The sequence below is a fragment of the Leuresthes tenuis genome, unplaced genomic scaffold (assembly GCF_036924035.1).
Source record: "Leuresthes tenuis unplaced genomic scaffold, fLeuTen1.0.hap1 SCAF_14, whole genome shotgun sequence".
Taxonomy (NCBI): domain Eukaryota; kingdom Metazoa; phylum Chordata; class Actinopteri; order Atheriniformes; family Atherinopsidae; genus Leuresthes; species Leuresthes tenuis.
Window position 1 is genome coordinate 9,298,639 of NW_027325368.1, and position 23,347 is coordinate 9,321,985.

A 23,347-nucleotide genomic window follows, 5' to 3' on the forward strand; every position below is an offset into this window, starting at 1 on the left:
CCTCCCCTACGTATTCAGAGGACTTTGAATAGAAGGGCCATAGAATGTCCCCTAGCTACCGCTGCTAAGGTAAGGTACCCTGCCGTTCTACTGCATTAGGCCTAAACTGAGGCAAACAACCTGTTTTTCCAGTTGTCTTTATCTCCCTAGGCAATCTAGAGGGTACAATTTCAGCTTCAAGAATTCCAGTTTTTCGGAGACAGCTTTGAAATCACAAATAATTGTAGAGGAGAACCTTTAGAAGTCGTAAATTCTGATTATTATTATTTTTTTTCCAGTGTTTGGGCTTGGTCTCAACAAACTGTATCCTATAATACACTTTTCTGTGTGTGATATACAGGTTCAGTGTTTATGCTCTTTTGTGAGGGATCCTTTTTTTTCTCCTTCCTTTTCAACAAAGACTAACCTGCTCTAAATGTCCATTTTTAAGCTGTAATTTTAAGTCTTTTTTTGTTACAACGTAAAACTTATTCACTTTTATGAGTAAGTTCTGTGTAACAAATGGGAATTTTTTTTACGCAGTGAGTTTTGTTGCGTAATACAAGGAGTTGGTGTGTGTGAGAAAAACATCCCTTTTTCTTCAAAGTTGCCTTAAACTTTCCAAAAACACAACATGAGCACAATGTTTGTCTTCTTATGTTTAGCCTTTGAAATAGATAGTTTTCCCCACAGGTCTGCCTTACTGCAGTGGGAACTTGTTCTGTTCTCTTCCTTAAACCCCCCAAAAAAAAGAGTTGTGCATCTATTGTTTCATTTGAAGCTAATGATTCAGGAGTGCAGTCTTTTCTCACTCATGTTTATCTTAACTCAGAGTGCTAACCCAGCTGTGGTGAAACTCAAGAGGGACGGTGCTGTTGAAACGTCTGTTCAGCTGCTCAGAAGCATGAACGAACACGACGAAAAACTGTCAGTCAGACTCATTTGAGCAAACAAAGGCAATCCCAGTCTGCACTGCGTGACCTGTAGGTTGTCCTCCTTCACCTCCACCATGCAGACCATGACCCTTCTTTCCAGTTTTTCAACTGTGCTCAGACGCTTCAACACAAATGATGTTCCAGTGAAGCATCGAGTGACATCTCGGATGTGACCTGAGGAAATAACCCATTTGTGTATGGCTGCTCTTTATCAGATTCCCTGACCAAACATACATAACATCCTTTGCTTATAGGCTGTCTTGCCTGATGTCTTCCCTTTTGAATAAATTACCCTATGAGGAGCAGTCAGTCACCCCCCCCAACCCTCCTCATTGGATTTCTCAAAAGTAATTATGGGCTGAGCATATGGATTTTTCCGTAGAACTTGATTTCTCATCATCAATGAGTTGGCTGATGTGTAATGGCCTGTTAACACACGATGGATCTACTCAATCGCTTTCATCCCAGTTGGGACATGAAAGAGGTTGCTTACAATCACAGATCAATGTCTGTGAAGGCGACTGTGTCAGCTGAGCCAGACATTTGTCCATGAAGCGTTTGTTTAGTTATTAAAATGCAAAGCTTTGATGCTTTGAAGCTGAAGCATCAACTCTAAAATGTCAGCAGAGGATAGATTTTTAGTTTGTTACGTGGCAGGAATTGTTGTATGATGCTGACAGGGTTATAGTTGATTGTTTTATAATGACAAGGCCTAATTGCCAGTCCTGTGTTTTGCGCTAAATAACATGTTTATACAGCTTATGAGTGTGCCAGATACATCCTGCATAATGTGTGATGTCAATCAGCGGCCACTGTTGGATGATGCGTTGGCAGTGCTGATAGTCACTCTCTGGTTTCAATTGTGACACTTTTTTTCACTTTCAATCAGCCGCTCATCAATTGTGACAGGTGCTGCAGAGAAGGTTTAGGAAGAAGGGCATCTTTACCACGACAATCATCAGTGTTTTGACAAGAATGCTTTTCACAGCTGCCCTGAGCAGAGAGCTCATTTGATTGAACTAAGTCTGTGCCTGTGCTTTGACTTCTACATAGGCTTACTACATATTAGGTGTTTGGCAGAAGACCATAGTTACTTTAGAAGAAAGGGTTATTTTGGGCGTGTTGGTGTTATTTTGGTTGCTTGTACGTGATGAGTAAAAATTGTCCCGTAAAAAGCCTCTCTATCTGTGTCTCTTTAAAATGAGATGAGGTAGATCCGTGTGCTCACAGGCCTAGTTTCCATTCATATCCTTTCTTTCCTTTTGTCCTTTTCCGTACCTTTTTTACTTTATGTACTGTATTACACTCGTATTTGCAGTCACATCTTTTATGACCCGTTATAACAAGTCATCAGAGGTCTGTTTTGTGCTCCCAACCTTGCATCTTTCATTTAAACCGTAACTATGTGCATTACAGCCATGGGTTTCTCAATGGGAACACAAATCCGCTTTGTCAGTGAGGACATTTGCCCCTTTGCACAAAACTCACTTCTAGTCCACATCATCCCATTATGCCTTCACATTGATTGAAACTACCTCCATTTCCAGGGGCAGTTGAATTTCTTGTAGTCTTCATGCATGATGAGGCCAGAGCTTATGCTCATGTGATCTGTGCATTGGTGAAGCATTTTGTATTGTATTTTTATCTTTGTTTTGTGACCATGGAAATATATATTCTACCATACTTTTTTTTTCTGTGAAAATTGGAGAAGCCCAGAAATGGCTACTTTTTTTCTTTTTTTTTTAGCTGCATGTCATTATTTTGCTTGATTTGATGTGAATGATGTCTATCTGATACATTTCTTTAAACAAAGGAAATAATGGTCAGTTTGATTGCTTGTAGACTTCCACCAGACAGATTTAAAAGTTGCATCTTTGTGGTGCTTAGCTTAACTGCAATAAAACTGAAGCCTGGCTTAATTTATTTTGCGCTCAGTTGTGAAAGTATAATCAAGTATCTTATTTATCCCACTGTCTTAACCATCACCCTTGTTTGCTCGCTCTTCCAATTTCTCCAAATGCCTCGCTTAAAGCTGACATTCTACTTCATTGCTTTACCAGCCTCCTGTCCCTTCATTTATCAGCCCACTCATGTCACTTCTAATGGAATAATAAGCCTTCACAGTCCTGGCTAGTCATACATAGACTTGGGCACAGTCATACTTGCATCAGAGTATACAGCTATTGTGTTTTATCGTGGTATGTGTTTAATATCATGGCATTTTGTTCATTGTGTGGTTTGCCCTCAAACATAGGCACAGTCTCCTCCTCCTGTAGAGTTCAAGGTTCCTGACTTGTTTTGGGAAGATGGATGGAGATTCATTTGGTTTCATTATAACGCTTGACTTATTTATAGCCTGTCTGTGCAGTGGATCTTGGCCCACTGTGGCCCGGTAAGGATGCCGGGGGCTGTGGCGTTGATGAAACATTCCTGTGTCCAGAGGGTTTTCTCTAAGGAGAGCAATGCTTGTTTAAGGGAGGGCAATGAGGTGACAATGCAGGAACCTTGGGCATGGCCACTGAAATCTAATTCCACCAGCCCTGCCTAGCTACAGCATTCCTTTTTTTTTAAAAGCTGCCCCATATCCACAGTCTTGCACTGTTGGGTGTTGGGCTGCGTAGTGATACCATGTAGTCCAACAACATGAAAGAAACTACATAATGTGGTCTTATGGTCCTTATAAAAGCAGTTATCGTAAAAAGTAAAGGGGTAACTTGCCTTTCAAAAAATGCACACTTTGAAACACACTTTCATGTTTAACTTGTGCACAGTTTGGAGTTCTACAGCGGCAATCCCAAACCTTTATCTTGACACCCCCCCTCCTCTCCTTCAGCCTTGGAGATTACCGCTTCACAACCCTGGAGCAGGGATGCTGTCTGCCTGGTAATTTGATGGCTAATCCCCTGCCTCTTCCCTACAAATCTCTTTACTGATAAAGGGGTTGCTTCTACATTAGTAAACATGGAAGTCTTGGCTGCCTCGGTTGACAGTGAGACAAGAGAACTGGTTGAGGAAAGGGGAAGTAGGATAACCAGTTCCCTTTTTTTTTTGTACTTTTGGAGAACCCCTTTTGCATTTGAAGATTGAATTTAAACGTCACATTTTTAGCGAGGAAATCGCTGATAAGGCAGTCTGATTTAATGTTTGAGGTAAATTATGGGTTGTGCATTTTTGCACTTCTTGGGCACAGAATATAACCCCCCCTGGCTCAATGTCTCATGAGCTTAGTGGTTATATGTTTAGATGGGCTGTTAATGCCTCAGATTTTGTGCTTTACATGAAGATTCCACTTCATTGTTAATGCACATTTATTAGCTTCTTGACCCAAATAAGTTATTCTAATAATTACCATGCTACTGCCATGACTAGACACGATGCCTCACTTGAAAGAAATTCCCTTTCTCAGATCTTACTTCACAAGCTGTGTGCTTTTTAGACACCTTACTCTAAAACCAGACATTAGTAGAGTGTAGGCTGTGGTTCACATTAGAGTTTTATATTAGCTTAATAATTCATGTTTCCTGACTGTGTGTACACCTGCTGTAAGCCTGAGAGTCAAACCTTCTGCCTCCCAAAAGAAAAAGCATTTAAACAGTCTACGGAGTGACTTTAGCTTGATGACTGCAACACTAGCTGTGGTGGCTTCTTGTTTGTTGACCTGACAGAGCCATTTTAGGCGTCAGGGCGGATCAGGTGAGGTGACTGACAGGATCTGTCCCTGCTTGTCTTCCTGTCGGTGGAGCGGCCTGATGTTCAGTCTAATCGTTGTCAGAAAGTTAGATGGCATGTCAGGAGGAATTTGGTGAGATCCCTTGGTGAGAACTCGTTTTGAACCAGTCAAAGATCATGACTACACAAAGTCATGATCTTTGGACTGCAGTGAAGGCTCAAAGCTTGTGCTTTTAAAATTTTTTTATTTTATTTTACTTAATAAGCACCACACTTTTGCTTCAAGCCATTCTTCTTATTGGTGAACCAAAGTTCAGCTACAGCACTAGTCCTGCTGTTATTCCCCATTCTTAACGAATTTGTCAGCCGGATAATGTAATATCTGAAGTAGAGTTGCACGATACCCACGGTACCCCGCGGTGCCAAGTCGTTACGGTTCCTGCTATACTAGAAATTCTACACGACGGTACTACCGTGGATTACTATACTAACGGTTCCAGTTTCCGCTACACAGCGGCCGCCTCGACTCTCCTCCCGGCTTCTCACCGCTTGCTACTCCCTTGTAAACAAACCCACACGGCAACCACTGCAACTTAACTACACAACTCCTGAAAGACTGGCTGTTTGTCTGTTACTGGTGGCCTCCGGGTTATGATAGGCTGTTTCCGCACTCTGAGTCCGCCCGTCTGTTAGCTGATTGGCTGTTCGTGTGTTTCTGACGGCTAGAACGAACTCCATGTAAACAGCTCTGCTTCGATAGAAATTCGTTTCAATACTAAAGTTCTGTCTCGCCCAGACGCGCGCACAGCGGTCACAAACACAGACAAAACACACACACAACACTCACCGTGGCAGAAGCACTGGGCCCGAGTGGCGAGTCCACCGCAGCTGGCTTGTGGCACCACTAAAAACAAAATCCATAAGTCACATTCAGAACTATTCTAGGTTTAAACAAGGCACAGACGGTAAAGCAGTAGATGATGGCCGTCCACTGCGCAGGCGCTGCAACCGTATAGGAGCCAAAGGAGGCAACACATCCAACCTCATAAAACACCTGCTGTGTCGTCACCCAGATTTATGTCGAATACCAGGTTAGTATTTCCTGTTTATTTTCTAATTGGCTAATAGATGTTCCGTGTACAGGCTGAAGAATGAAGAGTTAAAAGATGTTAAAGCACCTAGAAAATACATAAAAATACAGTTTTCACAGGGAATCAGTTCCTGTTTATTGGATTTTGTCCTCTATGTTTTATTATGTTGGAGAAGAAGTATTATTGTCAAATAGATTTTTTTTTAAAGACAGTGAATTTGTTCTCCTAAGTTGATTATTTATATTAGTATTATGTTTATCATGCACATAACAACATATGTAATTAATAAGTATTCATAACTTGTACAAATACATTGCAGTTCATAAAAATAATTATAATTAAAAAAGGCCGCATTATCGCGATCATACCCGGAAGCGTGATACTTTGTCTGGTATAGTATCGTGGTTACTTATTTTGGTATCGTAACAACTCTAATCTGAAGTGACCTATTTGTTTTCTTTTTTGTCTGAATCACTCTTTTCTTTTTCTTAAATAGAATAAAAAATTCAACTTTTGGCATCTTCAGTCAGAATTAACCAATAACTGCGGAGGCTTTTCAAATCTAAATAACAGCTTGCTTGACTGGGAGTATTTGTATTTGCACTCCATCTCTGAAGCAGCTCTTGGCTTGGTTTCTTTCATTAAATGAATTGTCCTTGAAGTACGTTGTAAGTCATTAAAACCCAATGACTCAAAGCCAACCTGGATTTTCTCTAAGCGGTTATGTTCAAGAGATATGTATGAAAGAGCACTATGTGCGTGTGTGCTTCTATGGGTTGTGTTCGTATGTCTTGTTAGTCAAACTACATAACAGTGACTCTATGCTGGTAGTAATTGATAGTCTGGAGGCTCTCTCAGCTACAGGTAAATCCTATCTGTGCAGAGGAGGGTGGGGTAGGGGAGTGAGTATAAATAAGTCTACCAAGGACTAAGGATTCCAGTGTAATATATGGAAATGGCTGATGGTGGGTGAGGTGTTAAATAAGGTAGAGGCTTTCCCTCACAAACTGTTGAAATTTCTTCAATATAGGACAATATTAAATGTACAGTTAGGCTGCAGTTTCCTCAAGTAAAGTGCACTGTCTCTCATATTGTCTTCGTTCTGCATCTATTGCATTAAACACAGTGCAAGAGCCTAGTTGTGGCTTTTGCCTCTTTTGAAAGTCATCCATCAGATTGATGGAGTGAATTTCACTTCTATACTTTGCCCAGCGAGACTGTAGAGAAGACGGAGCAGGAGAGGCGTGCGGGCCGGAGAGATTGGTCCCAGAGAGAGATTCATAGGTAGTAATGAGAACGTTGGTGAAGTGCAGGTCAGCGTGTTGTGGCTCTGGCCTGTCAGTATAATGGAGCTCACCAGTCAGCTGGCAATCGATTGTACCACTCACGACCTCGTCCGCCTGTTGTTCTTCACTCCTCCTGTCTGTCATGCTGCCACGCAGAGATTGAGGACGAAGCAGAATCTTCCTCCAGACGACAGATGCAGTGTCCAGATATTTTCTCATTAACTGAAAGGTGGCCTGAGGTGAGATGTTGAGGAAAGCAGGTCTGACTCCACCTTTCCAGCTAACATAATCACAAGAGACAGCCAAGTAACATCCTGATTAATTCCTGTTTATCTTTGCCTGTGGCCAGTAAACACCAGTCAGTATCCAGTGGGTTTGTAGCTGCAGCTAATTCCTTGTGTTTTTTAAAGATGAATAAGTTAAATGTTTAATATCATTATTATTGTTGTTCTTCTTGTTCTTCTTTCTTTTCTTACAATTGAAAATAAGCAAAATATAAATGTAGATAACAGTGAAAGAAGGTCCATCAGCCATGAGATGGACATTTGGCTTTCCCTGCCTTGGGTTTTTTGAGTGAAATATTGTACGCAAGGCATGGATCTGACTAACAATCTGTGGTGACTGTGCACCCCTTACCTGTCATTCAACTTCAAGCCTCAGTACTATTGAACCAGGTGAGCAGTATAAAAAATGTAGCCTCACATACAGCTGTCATGAATAGGGAAATATACAGCTCATTACCACTTTAAAAGATTACAAGACGATCTTGCTCCTTGGAAGCAAAACAAGAAGAAATGAGGGATGGCTTAGACTTTCGTACGGTAGTGTATGCTCATTTCATGTTGGACAAAATGTTGGATTAGACCCTAATCAAGGCCAGACATTCCAGGTTAGTTTAGAAAAGGCCAATGGTTTTGCATTCATTTGATGAACATAGTCTAAGCTGCAAGTCCCTACTTTTCTTGCCCTTTATCGACTTGCCCCTGCCAATTCCGCACTCATCTCTTTTACATTTTAAATCCTCAAGCCTCTGGAGACCAATGGGGATATATATGGTTCCATCTGCTCCAACAGGCTGGCTCATGGCTTAGACAGGCTAAGAGACAGAGAAGGAGTCATGCTCTGGGGGGAGAGAGAAGGTAGCAAAGGGATGGAGGGAAACACGGACTGACAGAAAGACAGAATGGCTTATTAGAATCTGCCTCTTTTCTCTAGTTAGACAGAGACTGAGAGGGTAGCCGTCTGAAATAGAATGTGTGAGGGGAATTTTTTTTATTTTATTTTTTTTACCACATTTGCAATAGCCACTAGCGCATGTTGGATATGTTAGGTCTTAACTGTTTCAAGCAAGACCAGCAGTCTTGGCTCGTGTTTGTGTAACACATGGACTTCTTGCAAGAAGGTGGATCTCAGAATAGCATATGCTTGTGTCTTTTAGTCCCCCAAAAACACATTTCTCATGAAAAGGGTGCTCCTTTCTAAATAGAGCCTTATGCTTTGCGCCACACACCATAAGGTACAATGTTTCTGTTTTCCCACCACATACGCACGATTATATAGGAGGGGCTTTTCTCAGCCTTCCCTGAGTTTGTATAACCCTTCCCTGTGTCAATACTGAGTTTGTTCTTCTGTACCTCAGACCACAGTTTTCCCTGTGCCTTTTACATGCTCTGTTGTATGGGGAAACAATACATTTAGTCAACATAGCTTTTCCTTTGTGAATTACAGCTCTGACAGAAGACAAACATTCAATATAGTGTGAAAAATATCATATAATCTTTGTCTTAAAGTGAACCACTCTGTGTGTCTCAGTTTTATTTCCTAGGAATATTGTTCTAAATTTCTTTAGAAGCAAATTAGCTTTTCACAAATGTAGTGAGATAAGAAGCTGCTTGTAAGACTGCAGCTGGACAAGCATAGACCATCATCCACAAGAAAATGTTTGACCACTTTTATGACAAATAGCCATTTGGAGCAGTCTGTTTTTTTTTCATTTACGGACAGTTTTCTTTATTTTGCAAGATTGCCAGGAGCAATGCAAATGTTTATGTTTGTGCATTTAGCAGACGCTTTTATCCAAAGCGACTTACAGATAGGCAGATAGGGTGATTGAACCAGGGATTTGAACCCAGATCTCCCACACAAAAAGTGCCAATCGCACCACTACACTATTCAGACAAAACGAGTCGTGCTATATAATTGCAATATTAATTAAAACAGTTTTTTTTCCCGAAAGGATGCATTAAAGGCAGAGAAAGAGTATGGAGGATTTTCTACCAGTCTTGCAGATTACATCCTCATACAACTCAGCCTTAGTAAGTATTGTTGCAAACAATAACCATAGTTGCTGCTCTGCCATTGAGCTCAGAGGCCAAAGCTTCTTTCTCATGTCGGCCTCTGGAGGGTCCACAACAGCCAAAGAACTTCACCCCCAGCTCTTTACAGTTTCTAATCTGGCCTGACACCAAGCTGATTTACAATACCTCCTACTCTAAGCGCTGACTGACTGTAGGTAATTGATTTAGAACAGTGGGGACACCTGCTTAATAGTATGAAGCCCTCAAAAAAATCCTTCCAATGCTCTTATGCAAAGTTTGGTCCAATATTGTTGCCTCAGGGCCATTTTTGAAAATATATTACCTCAACATTCAAGGAGTGTATCCGAGTAAGCACGCTTTCAGTTAAATTCCTATTGAATTCCTCTTGTTTAAAAGTGCTTAATTTTACTATAATTTCCTCTCTTTCTGGTTGCTACAATCCATCCACGTTATATCCATGGATTGAGCTGAGCCTGAACAACTGTCTGTTTGGCAAGCTATTGATCTACGGAACTGTGTATTTGCCAGTCTTTCTGCTCACATGCCTTCACTCTGTTTGTCTTTTACTGGCGGAGACGGGGCTCTCTGCCTAGGAGGTGGTGGGGGTGGGGGAGTTGAAGTCCTCTGCATGGTGTGAAGGGGGGAGTCCATGCCTTCTGTGCTGCCTGCCTAGTCATTTTATGGGACCATCTGTCCACGAGTAAACCGTCAAGCGGTGACGTCTAAGCTCATCTTTCCTGCTTGGCAGTGTGAATTTCCTGTTGGTATAAATGTGCATCTCGTGTTGAGACTTTGTCTCAGTTTAAGTTGCTGACTTAATGTGTAGTCTTATCGCACAACTTATTCTTAATCATTCATTTACATTGTAAAATTTCAACACAGAAATACTAAAACTTCTAGATATCATCATATTTATTTAATTATTTTTAGGCACTGGAATACTATGTAAGGCGAAAGCAATGAGCACACCACTCAGAGAAAGATTTATAAAAGGTACCAATCTGATACCTTTTAACCTCAGCAATGTTCTACATTTTGCTCTGCAATATATTTCTCATTCACACACCAACGATGGCTTCCCTGCTGAATTTTAGGGCTCTTTGTTGCTCATGCTGGAGCTCCAAGGTGCAAGACACATATACAGATTGCAGCCAAAATTACAAAGTTTAATTGCAGACTGGGGTCAAAATCAAGATGGTGATCAGTGATGCAAGAGGAAATAGACAGGCAGAAGGCACAATACACAAAAATAAACTTACAAATATCCAGAAAACATGAGCAACACCAGCAGTGCCAAAGTAACAAAAGAATGGTAAGAAAGCTTAGATACACCAGGCAAAGATCATCTGGCCACGAACAGACACAGCCTGGGAGTATATTTAAAAAAGGGAGTGATGTAAAGATCTTTGAAAGTGAAACAGGAACTGACAAATAAGAACTCAAAACCACGAGAGGAACATAATCATGGCCTTGTGGGGGTGGGGGGGCATCAAACTTCCTTGGAACACCCATTCAACTGCCTAAACCATGGCTCTTAGTCATAGACTTAGGATGTCAGCAGATTGGATTAGAAAAAATAAATGTTGTCAATATTTACAATGAGATTTCGATGCAAAAGCTCTTTGAATCCAAGTGGGCTTTAGGGAGCAAAAGAAAATGTTTCCCGCCTGCTGTGAGACTCATGTGTTAAACATTATTTTTTTCATTAAACTTTATGGTTACATGAATATTTCATTGAAATTTCCAAACTGGGCCTGTTTATGTCCTAGAAATACAGTTCCTAAGGTTGGTACTACTGTAAGCAAAGCTACCTCATACAGTAGATTGGTTCAGGTATACACAGCATCTCTTTGATTTGATGGATGTCTGTTTTATATTGAACCTGCGTTTTGATTTATTTGCAAGCCTTTTGCTCAGCACCTTTGCAAGCCATTTTTTCCTTGCTGGGGAGCACGACATTGCCAATAATCACTCCTCAATAAATTCAAATGGAAGTGGCACTCTTCCAGTCCGTAGAATACATATCTGTGTTATACACATCACCTTTCATTCCCAGATTGATTTGCAGCTGGAAAGATTGGTACCTCCTCTCCAGCCCAAGATGTAAATGTAAATCCTTACACTAGTGACAATTTATGGACATGCTTAAGATGTGTTAAAAGTTCACTCAGCCACTAAATGTCAATCGGCATTGCATCATATGCATCATGCCGGTACGCAGTAGTCTTTGTATTATGTTCAGAGGCAAGTTAGTGCCTGAGTCAGACATTATCAGAAGCGTGGCACATTAAGTCCAGCTCTCATGCGTCACAGATTACATCGTGGTGCGTCATGGAGTCTGTCATATATTATAAATGTATGCACACATTCAAAATTTACTCGATTATCAAACTGTTCGAAATCAACATCCTGACGAGTTTCTTTGAGTCATCCACACAGACAGATTTGTGATTTATTTCAAGAGTGTTGTCATTTGAGGTCAGCATAATCAGCAGTCCCTACTTTCTATTGCTCAACTTAAGGAAGTGTTCACATCTTTTATAGGTGTCTTTTAGTCTTTCAATCTTGTGCTCGGCAGTAAAGCGTTAACAATTAACTTTGTGGAATCAGCTTGTAAACAGAAGTGCTGTAAAACTCGATAGGTCACAGGACATTACTCTTTGTTAGGTGAAATTCAATGCTGGGTCTTGTTGCAGCCCTGTAAAAAAGACATGCACCATCAAAGCCCGCGGATACAGCATGGCTTTGTAGTAGAAGCGAAGACCCAGTTTGGTTACTTTACACTTTTATTTTACAATACAGGGCTCACCAGCTTGCAGTAATTCTCCTGGGGTCTTGTGGTAGGTGTTCACTGCTGAGGTAAAAAAGGAGTATTGAGCTTTGAGGGTGAGCCTTTTGGGCTGTGGAAAACTAATCAAGGGCCAAAACACTGCTGTTGAAGTTCAGCTTGTAGCTGTGTTTATGGAGCCATTGCGGGCTTTGCAAATACAAACCTCTTTGGTCTAGGTTTATCACCCCCAGAGACGGCCATGATTAGCTCCCCACACAGCTAGCCATATATCTCAGCTGTCCCACCTCCTCACGCTCAGGATGACCCATTAAATAGAGTTGGAAAAATAGAGAGAACATGAGTAGGAGGGAGGGAAACGACCAAGAGCAGAAATGCTACCTGTAGTTAGTGTAATGGTGGTGTTTACTCAGCCTCGGTGCTCTCTCTGTGCAGCTGTTTCTTGCATTGTCTGTCTGTAGATTACCATTCTTTATGGGTGGCCACTCCCTTGCCACACACAAACACAGGGGGTAATAACTTGAGTGACAGGCACCTAACGAGAACAGCAAATAAGCACGCAGTATAGGTGTGTGTTAGGTGTGCATACTCACCCTCCCCCATTGAGTTTACTCAAAAACTCTTTCGTCTTCCATCGTTTACCATTTGAGGATGTTTCTATCCAATCGTTCCCGAGTTTATCACTTCACTAAATCTCTTCTGCCTATTGTATGATTTATATACCGTATTCGCTTTATGTCACGCTCTGTATGCCTGAGAAGTCCCTAAACACTTGAGAATCAAAAGCTTCTTCCTAACAGATTTAGAGTGGATGTCCTGTTGAGTGGGAGATAGAGGGTTTAGACGAGTTCAATTCAGTGACCTTGTCTTCTCTGTCTTGGTGTTTCTGTGTTTAGACTAGATGTTACCACAACAGAATCATCCCCCTCTAATAGGATACGTGATCTTGACATATTGACAAATTAGGGACCCGGTGCAGCCCCATAAATAGTGTTCAGCCTCACCGAGACCTCTGAATCACCACCCACATCTCAAATTTGCGGAGTAACTTGAAAAAGTCGAGAGATGTTGTAAATGTTCTCTAACAGCAGCTTCCCAGCCTAGGAAGTCTCACGCTTCAATTTAATAAACATAGCCTCCTCCACACAGTATTTATAAAACACGTCCTTGTATGAGGTGATAATGAGGTGGAGGATACAAAGACGTCTTTGATTTGGCCTAATAGTTTTTTTCAAAATCAGGACATCTTTTCAAGGTAGTCTGGAGCTTATCTGAATAAAAAGTTCTGTTTTCTATAAACTTGCCTAACTTTACTGTAGAGGTGAATAGGGATTGTTTTGGGCAAAATCAAATTGCAGAAAATAGCTAACACAATTGCAATGTCAATCTAAGTGATATTTTGTAAAATGCTTTAATATGACTGTTGTTTGATATTTACAAGTTTGATATCTAATGTCAAGGGAAACTCACCTATGTGAGGTTTTCCACATTTTGTTATATTTTAGATGCAATCTTAAACTTTTCTTTTCAATCAAGACACGACTCTCCACAATGGCAAAGCAAAAACTTGTGGTTTTGACTGACTTGTACATGTAATTGCAAACAAAAAACCGCAGTATATTTTTTAATGTTTTCAGCTCCAAGACTAGCCTCTTGCTGAGCTACTAACTTTCTCATAACTTTCCTGAAGCCACCGCTGTGGGCTCTTTTGGCGCTTTGCCTTAGGTTGTTTTTTCTAAAAATGTAAACTTTTTCCTAAACTTGAGAACTGGACAACTCTGGAAAGTGTTTTTGCCCAGAATCTGTTTTTTTTTTTTTTTCTGCACCCATGTCCCTCTCTATCCTTATCCCGAAGCATAAAGAATAGCCCTTTTCACACATTATTTTCAAGCCGACAGAATGGTATGACTAAATTTATCCACTGCTGACGCACCTTTGAGGCAAAAATGGTAATCGCAGAGGGAAAAATGGTCTGTGTGTGTAAGGGAGAGCTGGCACTGCTCCTGTCATTCAGCTGATTCTGTGATGCCGGCTTGTTGGATGTTAGCACACGCTGACGTGGCACTGACCTTCCTCTGTCTGGTCTGTATGAATTACCAAAGCAGTGACTTCACAAAGATGTCTTATTTGCATTGATAACCACTTTGTGCACATAACTAGCCTCTCCGCAGAATGACGCTGCTGCCATCATGTTTGTCTGCAGTGATGTACTCCACACATTCTTCATTAGATAAGAGGATCTACTTCTTTACTTATGATCTGGAAGTCGTTTTGGTGCTATTCTGGAAAACTGCCAGCACGATGTCATGTTCTTCCCATCTCTACTCATATTGACCACTGGCTTATTGGAACCTGTCTGATCAAAACTCTTTGATTTAAGAAATCTGTCTGTAGATTCAAACTCCTTCATTTTTAGATTGATGGAGGCTGCTGCACTTTGTGGCCAATTGCAGGGCTGCAGATCTTTTTTCATATCCTTCTAGAGATCTGTGCTATAATTTGGACAATTGCTCAAAAACACAGACGGAACAGACGGTTCTCTCGACCTCATAACTTGGTTTCCCCCCCTGACTGATATACAGACAGGTGTGTGCTTTCTTGAATATATCAATTGAATAGACATTTTTCCTGCTGCTCAGTTGGAAGTATCATAAAAAAAAGATGGAAATGCTTTTGGAAATGGGACTTTTTAGTGTTTGATTTTCATTCATTTTTTTAATTTAAATATTAATTCATCAACAATTGATTAACGTACTTTCTCATTGTGGAGAAAGCAAAATCAGCGGAGGATGTGTAGAGGGAGTATTTCTAAAGTAATTGAATCCATTTTATGGTGAGTGTGAAACAGCAACATTTGAAACCTGGGGAGACCTTGAAAACTTTTCATCTGCGCAGAAAGATTTGGCATTCAGGTTTCTAAGCCACTGTAGCTGTAAGACACTTAGCTCCCGAATTTCTCCTGAGTAATTATCTTGAATGTTAATTAAGATTTCAGAAATTATCTGAATGATAATGTGAACAATGATTATGAGCTGTTCACTTTTTTTCGTTCATTCTTTCTTTCTCACTCACACAGACACACACACACACACACAGACACACACTAATCAGGCTTTGGAAGTAAATCATCACTAAGACAAAAAGATTCACACAAACTCTCACAGGGGCAGGCCTCCACCCCTGCATCTTCACACTGTTTTTCTCTCTCGCTCCCACATACGCGCAAACAACAGACAACAATGTCTTCTTGTTTGCTCAGCCATTTGCTCACATTTTCACCATTGCCACCTATAGTGCTCTGTCTTTCTCTCGTTTGCTCTGCAGCCGCAAAGAGAAATGCGCATAGTGGCAAGTGTCGTCCCAAAGTGTTTCTGTGCAGCTGGGAGAGACCAAACTTGACTGGGGTGAATAAGTAGCGAAATAAATAAAGAATAAGCCTCGCTCGAGGAATTTGTCTCATTGAAGATGAAAAGCATCTGCCTCTCTCTGGCATCTGCTGTGAAAGATATCCCTCCATCGCCAAGGGTTTGGAGCACGGCGAGTAGCCAAGTCTATCAGCCTCACTCTCCCTGTCTTCCCACCGACCGGCACAACACTGGCGTACATCAAATTTAGTGTCAACCAACAAACTTGATGTGAGTTACACTTATTTTGCACTGTTAACTCGGGGTATAAACTTGAAATGAAAATGGGTCTAAATGTCTTTAATTCCTGTTGCAGAGTAGGGGTTTGATCCAACTCTTTGGCACCCTGAGTGGTGTGTTTTTTCCTTTTTCTTCTTCTTCTCTGGGCTGCTAGAGATTAACACACCAACAGTAAACCGCTCTCTCATTATCAGTGATGAGGAAGGCTTTTTTTGGGGGGGTTAACTGCACTTGTGGGTATTTCTCCAAAGTCTACGTGCAGTGAGGAGTGTATTACAGTTTGATAGGATCTCCACTTGAGCTTTCTCGATAGACAGTGTTGACTGTACAATGTTTAAGAATTCCTTATATGCAAGGTGTGTCGGAATAGGAAATTGGTTCAGCAGACATGAAAGCCTCGAGGCGCATTCCTGTATGGTGACAAGGAGTGATGAAGAGCTGGCTGTCAAAGATACCTGTCTGGGTCTGAGCCCAGGTGAGGCACCGGCCATAAGTCACACAATGCATTCCTTCTCGTTGTCTTACTAAGGCATGCATGTCTTTTCCCTTTCACCGAACGACTTTGGGGAAAGTCAAAATAGTTCAAAATGGCGCTCAGATGAAGAAAAATAAAACATGGAAATTTTGCTTTGCCAAGATCCGTGCTACACAGAATGTTTTCATTGGTTGTGTTGAACAAAGAGGGTGGCCAAAGAGGTGCCCGTTCTATGCCTTTTCCTCTCTTTCCACCCGCATTGAAATAGCCACATGAGTAATGGGCTGCTCAAGACCTCCACAGGCTCAAGAATGTTTTTTTCTTCAACAAGATACTGGAGGCATTGTGTCCCTGACACTCTAACTTATTTAGCTGAACTGAATAGACTAAAGCTGACTGGCCACCCAACAAGCCTCAAGATATTCCTCATTGTGAACTCGTCTCCTCTTTATATAACGGCAAAAAGTATTGTTGAAAAAGGGGTCAGTAAGATCGTCCGGGAGATCTGAGAAATTATTCCAACAGGCTTCTTTTAAAAATGCTGTAGAGGGTGACTTTGAGAACAAAAATAGGCTCACCTTAAAACTTCCAATTTTGGCCCATTTTCCCCTCAAATAGTAGACATGTTGCTTCAATTCCATCAAAACAGAGAAATCTGTTCTTGCCACATTCTAGTCTCTTTTACAGAATTCTGGTTACTCATCACAGATGGCCATGGGCAAGAACCTATGGATTAGATATTTAGTTAGTTCAATTTATAGGGGTATGCTGTTACTTTGTTTATAATAGCATTAGACATTGAAACTGGAGGCTATAACAAACTTGAGGCCATATCCTAATCAGTCGAGTCATTTCCAACACTTTGTTTTGTCTCTTTCTTCTGCTTAAGACAATGGATCGATGCTCTCTGGTTAATTTGCGGTACACCTGCTGCTCCTTTCTTAACCAAACAACCAACCCCCAATAATGAGTTGTATGTTGCAGGTTTATTAATCCCTACATGTTGTCATTATATGAGATCATAGCACTTTGTGTGATTTGAAACCATCTGGATGACACAGTTTCAATTTCCTAATGGGAAACATTAAGTGGGCTGTGGTCCTTGGGGACTGCTGTTTAGGAGGTCTTCTGGGTTTTTAACTGATGCTCAGTGTGAGGGTGGCTGTGTAGCTGAGGCATGCCTCCTGACCTCCTGTTATTTTTTCCTGTTGTTTTTCTATGTAGAAAAGCACTGCATTTTTGTCTCATCTCCCCTGCTGATGCAGCTTGCGTGTTACATTCACTTTACTCGTAATGTCCTCTGCCTCAAGCAGGATTTGTTGTGGGTATTAGGTGCCTTGTTGATCGCGAACAAAGATCTCCAGTGTTGTGTGCTGTTGTTTTCTTACAAGTATACTAAATTTCTGTCTTGTTTGGTTCTGCTCTGCGACTTGCTTTTGATATTTCTGCGTAACTGTGTTATTCTGCTCATTCAAATATATGCAAATGTATGGTGAGTTTGAATACTAATGTCACTGCATCCCTGTTCTGCATGTGTTTGCTCTCCCAGGTGTTAGTCTTTGATCCTGTCAGAGTGGGACGTGTCTAGCAGGGGACTGAGAAGGGAGCAGTGCCAACTTGGAACATGGTGCCTAATATTCACCTGGCAGGGCCCCTCCTGCCCAGAGGAGCGTCTCTGTTCCTGCTTCTACTCAGCTGCATGGTGTTCTCCTCTCTGGCAGAAAGTGAGTAACCTCATTCACCTATGATATCCTGCATTAGCTTCCTTACTGTGTAAAAACAAGGTATTTTGACACTCAGCATTTTAGCCTCATATTTGCTTTATTGGTAGCGAGTAGTAAATTATTTGAGAAAGATTTCACCTATGTTACCATGTTTAGGGATCACTTGAACATTTGCTGCCTCTTTGAGGACATTCCCTCCATGTAAAAGGACTGATATTGTTATAGTATTATTGTCATTTAACTTAGTACTCTACATGAATTTTCACAATGAACAAGCTTGCAACCACAGAGCTTCATTTGAAAATCAACGTAGATTCAATTTAGTGTCTTTGTTGGATTCTGGTGGATCCTAGCTGTTTGTCTAATGTATGTCGTCAGATATAGAGCTTTAGCGTCTAAGCTAAAAATAAACATACAGTGCAGGCAGCGGAGATCCATCAGCAGCTGTCTATCTGAATGACATTTTTGGCTGGAAAAAGGCACACCGAAAGATCTGTCTTTGTTGCTCCACCTCGGGGTCTTAGGGGCTGCCGAGAGGCACTGCTCCACCGAAGATGGGGTCAGGGACAGAATTAATTCAACACATGACCTCACCTATAGTGCTGTCATTGGGTCACTGTAATTCAATTATACCCCGACCCTCATGTTCCTCTCATCTGACCACGGGAACTGCCCTGTCCTCTCAAACACGCATCAAAGAGGATTTGTTTTTCTCTACCCTTTGCCTTTTGTCTCTCAGCCCTGTACCTCATGGTGTCTCTTCCTATGTACAGTATCTTTGTGAACTTGACCTTGCAGAAAAGTTTTGCAGTCCTGTTGGTTTTCTTGCGGTCTGGCAAGGCTGCCTTTGCTCTGCTTGTAATTTGATTAGACCTAATCAAAGCCCGACTGGAGCAGTAGTGCTTAAGTAAGATATTAATTCACCGCCCCACTGAACTGGATCCATACGCAGACATGTATTCGACTGAGATCCATTTGTTTTTCCTGTGTAACCAAAACTATTGGATTCTGCGATTGAATGACAAACTCTGGATATTAAAAACCACTTAAGAATTCAAATAACGGCAGCCTGTCAGAAGCTAACGATTAATGGTGTATTAATAAATGGCATACTACTTGTCTTGATGAAGCAAAATCTATTTACTGGTTGTGAACTTTGTTTACTTTCTTGGAAAGTTGTGTTCCTGTGCTCTTTTGTGCTCACATTTTATTGAAACCAAGAAAAATAAACTAAATTATAAGGCTTGCACTTTGCACTTGGATTATGAAGGAAAAAAAAGGTTATGTCACAGGCACTGAAGCTGCTAAATTTTTATTTGAATCTGCTGAGTCTGTCAAGTGCTTAGTGCCGCCTCACAGTTTGGATGGAGCCTTGTGCTGCCTTTTGTGCTGTCTTTAATCACTGTTGTGCAGATAACTACATGCAAATGTGAATAATAAGCAAATACGGTAGATGGCAAGTCAGCTAAATATTGAACGCTTTGTTATGGTTACATCTTCAATATTTTTTTTTTTTTGCCTCTATGACAAGTTCCCCATATCGTCTCCATTTGCCACTTCACTGTACAACACAGAGGTTTTCAAGAATGCACACTCTCTGCCTCCGTGTCCCAAAGAGACTTAGATTGCTCTGGTCTTTAATTTCAGTGATTGTATCTTTTACGGATGACACATTGAGTCAGACATTTTAATTAACAGACAAAGAGACTTTGATGCAATAAGCTACTACAAGATTTTTTTTTTTTTTACTGATGCCACACTCAAACACTGATATATGACTTAGAGGTGCAAGATTAAAAATTAAACAACTTAATTAAATAACCTTTTGAAAAGTCTGACATGGTCTGGGGGAAAGCTATGGTTTTAGTGTAACGCATGCGCACAAAGGAAGAGGCTCCGACCCCAGAACTGTTACCCAGCCTGTAAAGTAAGACGACATAGAATTAAAATAAGACAGCTGGTGGGAGCCAGAAATAACACCTACCACTAATGGCAGGGTTGTGTGCATTTGGTGCCTTTAATTTGTAAGGAACTTAGTTATGTGAGCTTGATATATCTGGTTTGGATTTACTGTATTACAGGGCACACACCAGACAGATATTATGGGCGGAGTGCTTGGCAAGTTTCTCATTACATGGGCTCAGTCTGGTGTCTGTGTCTCCACCTTCAAAAAGTTAAGCAGGCAAAGAAACCACAGGTAGAAAACACGTTAGGCAAAACGGTTATTCATGTTATTTAATCAGAAATGTTTGCGTGTTTAAGGCAGCGACATTTCAGAGCTTGTTGTTATATTGTTTGGCTCAGGATGGTGCCATTCATCATGATTTAGCGGGACAAATAAGTACAAGGAACTGTCCACCAGCACTATCAGTGTTATGGCTTTGTGACATCATTCATCTTATGCCATCATTGAGTAAGCAGACAATACAGTGTGATTACTCTGAGTGCTGATCACAGACGTCCCATCGATCCCGAGGGAGCTCAGCCTAATCAAGCAGCTCCCTTGTACACAATAAGACAGCGGCCCACAAGGTCAGCCTCAAAGTCACACATACCCAGCACTTAAATGTAATGGTTATCTTTTTGTGGCGCTGTCATTGTGAGTTATTTCATTGGCTTTAATAAGGTTTTGATGTATGCGTTCCTCTCATGTTATGATCTGTGGTGGCTTTTCCCGGGAGGTGCCGCAGGACCATCGAGGCCTTCTTTTTACCCAGTCCCAGGTGCGGGGAGATTATAGTGGCATCATGATTAACTCCGCAAGTTTAAAGTACTTTTTACATCAAACCGCTACGTCGTGCTGTAACTTTTTATTGTTCCATTTGTGATTCTCCATGTACCGCTGCAGAGTAACTGCAGTTTATGGGACAACAAAGCATATTTGCCATTGTGATCCTTTTTGTTCAAAGGCTAGAGCGTAAATGAAAGATCTGCTGGGACACCTGTTCTAATTTCCCGTTGAACTATTGTTCAACAATCTTTGCAAAGACTTTAAATCCATGTAACTCGCTTTCTGCTGCATATACCTATCAGTTAACCTTTGTGGATTGATTTGGCAGTTGCTTAAGCTCCTACAATGGAATGATGCAATGGAAACGCCAAAGTGGTTTAAGAGATGGGTGACCAGATGGGGGGGCTGGGGGTCCCGCAAATTGGATTGTATTTTTAAGTGTCCATATGGTCACCCAGTTCAAACACTGACAGGGACAGAAATTGATTCTTTTTTAATTAAACGTAACCATATCCACCTTGGAGAGGCACTCAGAGAGTAATGCAGTTAGAACACAGCTGTGGTCCGCACACATCATACAGACAGCCGCAGTGGCACGACTACGGTGGAGGGGGAGCTAAACAACAGCAAATGTACCAGAGAAAGCAATATGATGTGAGAACAGCATCTGCAAAGACGAAGGCTCTGAGATTTGTAGTGGTTGGACAGATCTGATGAGAAGCTGTTTTCATAAGCTGGGGTGGCAGTGGCTGAATTCAGGGAGGAAAGGGTCATCGGAGGTTAATGATGTGAGCTTAATAGTTTAATTAGCAAGCTCGATAGCGGGGCTTGAGGCAGTCACCAAAATTCTCTGCTTCTTCCCGGTTCTCGGCTGTTCCATAGGATGACAGGAAACGCTGGTGTCAATCCAGATAAGGGCAGATAAAAAGCAACGTTTCAATTCTGTGTTCATAATCACATCTTTATTGACTGCAATAACTGTAATTCCTTACTGTTAGTTGTTTATTACAATCTCTCTCAATGTTAGTCTGCACTGAATTTAAATAATTTGCTATAACTCGAGAGTTAATGTTGATTTAATTTGTGTTGAGAGGTATGTGAGAAGTATCTGGCATTACAGCGTGCCCAGTCAACTGTTTTGGCAAACCATTGTATTGTCACATTGAATTGAACAAAATCAAATACCTTGTAAGCACATTGTTACAAACTCATGTATGCTTTTACACCCTCATCTAAGGTGCATTGGGAGACATTTATTAATGCTATTGCTCTATATTTAAGCAGCTCTAGGACAGGGAGCAGAATGAAACAGCTAATCTCAAGTGGAATCTATCATTAATAAATGTTCACCTTTGCTTCTCAAAGCCTCAAAATCACAAGACAGGCAACAATGACCACATTGTTAAGGCAGAATGTCTTTGTTGTACCATGTTTCTGTTATTACATAATTCAATTTCTTCCTCAATTTCGGCAAGTGGAGACTTGAATCACTTAAGGCCTGCGGGCCATGTGGGTGAGAGGATCAGAACAATGGTAGGGGCTCTCTCAGAGGTCTCAGAGGAAAAGCTAATCAAAGGGAGGCAAATTAATGAGGTTAGTGGGGTCGCAGGAGGGTGTGTGGTAATGGATGATGAGCTCACCCCAAAACGGGATTTCCTGAAGAAACTTGAGGCTATCTTAGCATCTGTGTCCCCAGCCCAGCACCTCCTGGGATTACTTAACACAGTTTTCCACTTGGTCTATTAATGTCAGGGTTTGGACCAAAGCACCCGACCAGGTGGCTGATACGCCTTCTGTGATCCCACAGCAGATAACCAATAGTGGCTTGGATTGCCATTATAAAGATAGCACGCTCTATAACTTCTTACATATTCAAGCTGCATCCAGAACGCTGCATTCAAAATGTCTTTTCCCTCTTTGTAGGCAAGTGTCCCTGGGTTGACACCCACACATGCCTCCAAACAATCAGACGTCCTTCGTAGTGTCAAAATGAAAAAAAAACACAAAAAAAAAAACCCACTCCATTTCATGACAGCGCAATGAGCTTATTTCACAAAGCGAGCTCGGTTGGAGGAGACGTTGCCCCAGGAGTGTGTAAATGAGCTGTGCAGTTCAGCTGCCACATTAGCAGACTCGTCGTATAGGTCAGGGCCACATGCATACTGAGCTTATTCATGGAAGACAGGCTGTGTGGCAGACTGCACCCCAGTTGTTTTCAGGTAATGGGGAGTCTTCTGCAAAATCTTGGCTCGTAATACATGTACAAATTGGCAAATTTGATGTCATTTATTTAAAGGAAAAAAAAAACATTTAGCTGCAAACATAGTCCATTGTAAGGCGCCAGTACAAAGAAGCGACTGTGGAGGCTCTGCCTTTATCTAATGTCTGTTAAATGTCTCCCATACGGAAGCAGGTGGATTGAAAGAAGTCAGAGATAGTGAGTCATCTTTGATTGGATCTAGGCTGGGGCGCCAGTTTAAATACCACAGGTAATGTAACACTTCAGATTCCCGGTGGTGTGATACTGAGAACATCCACATTCTCACCATCCAAAAACACAATAAAGCATTTATTGTTGCTTATTTTTGAACAGTTGCCTTCAATTCCTGATCCAAGCATCTTTTATTTCGTATATGATTTCAAATGTCATATAGTATATTGACTAACAGTGAAGAAGCAAGAGAGCAGACTTGAGAGTAGCCTCCCT

General features: G+C 41.3%; 1 protein-coding gene across 11 annotated transcripts in view; it reads left to right on the forward strand.

Annotated features, from left to right (window-relative positions):
* Window positions 1-23,347, forward strand: part of LOC140268457 (receptor-type tyrosine-protein phosphatase F) — a 169,753-nt gene that overhangs the window by 41,313 nt on the left and 105,093 nt on the right. For all 11 annotated transcript variants that reach the window (XM_072363323.1, XM_072363322.1, XM_072363326.1 and 8 more), the window contains exon 2: window positions 17,735-17,909. In XM_072363323.1, coding sequence (XP_072219424.1) covers window positions 17,810-17,909 — 100 coding nt within the window. In that variant the 5' untranslated portion in view covers window positions 17,735-17,809. The remainder of the gene's footprint in view (window positions 1-17,734; window positions 17,910-23,347) is intronic.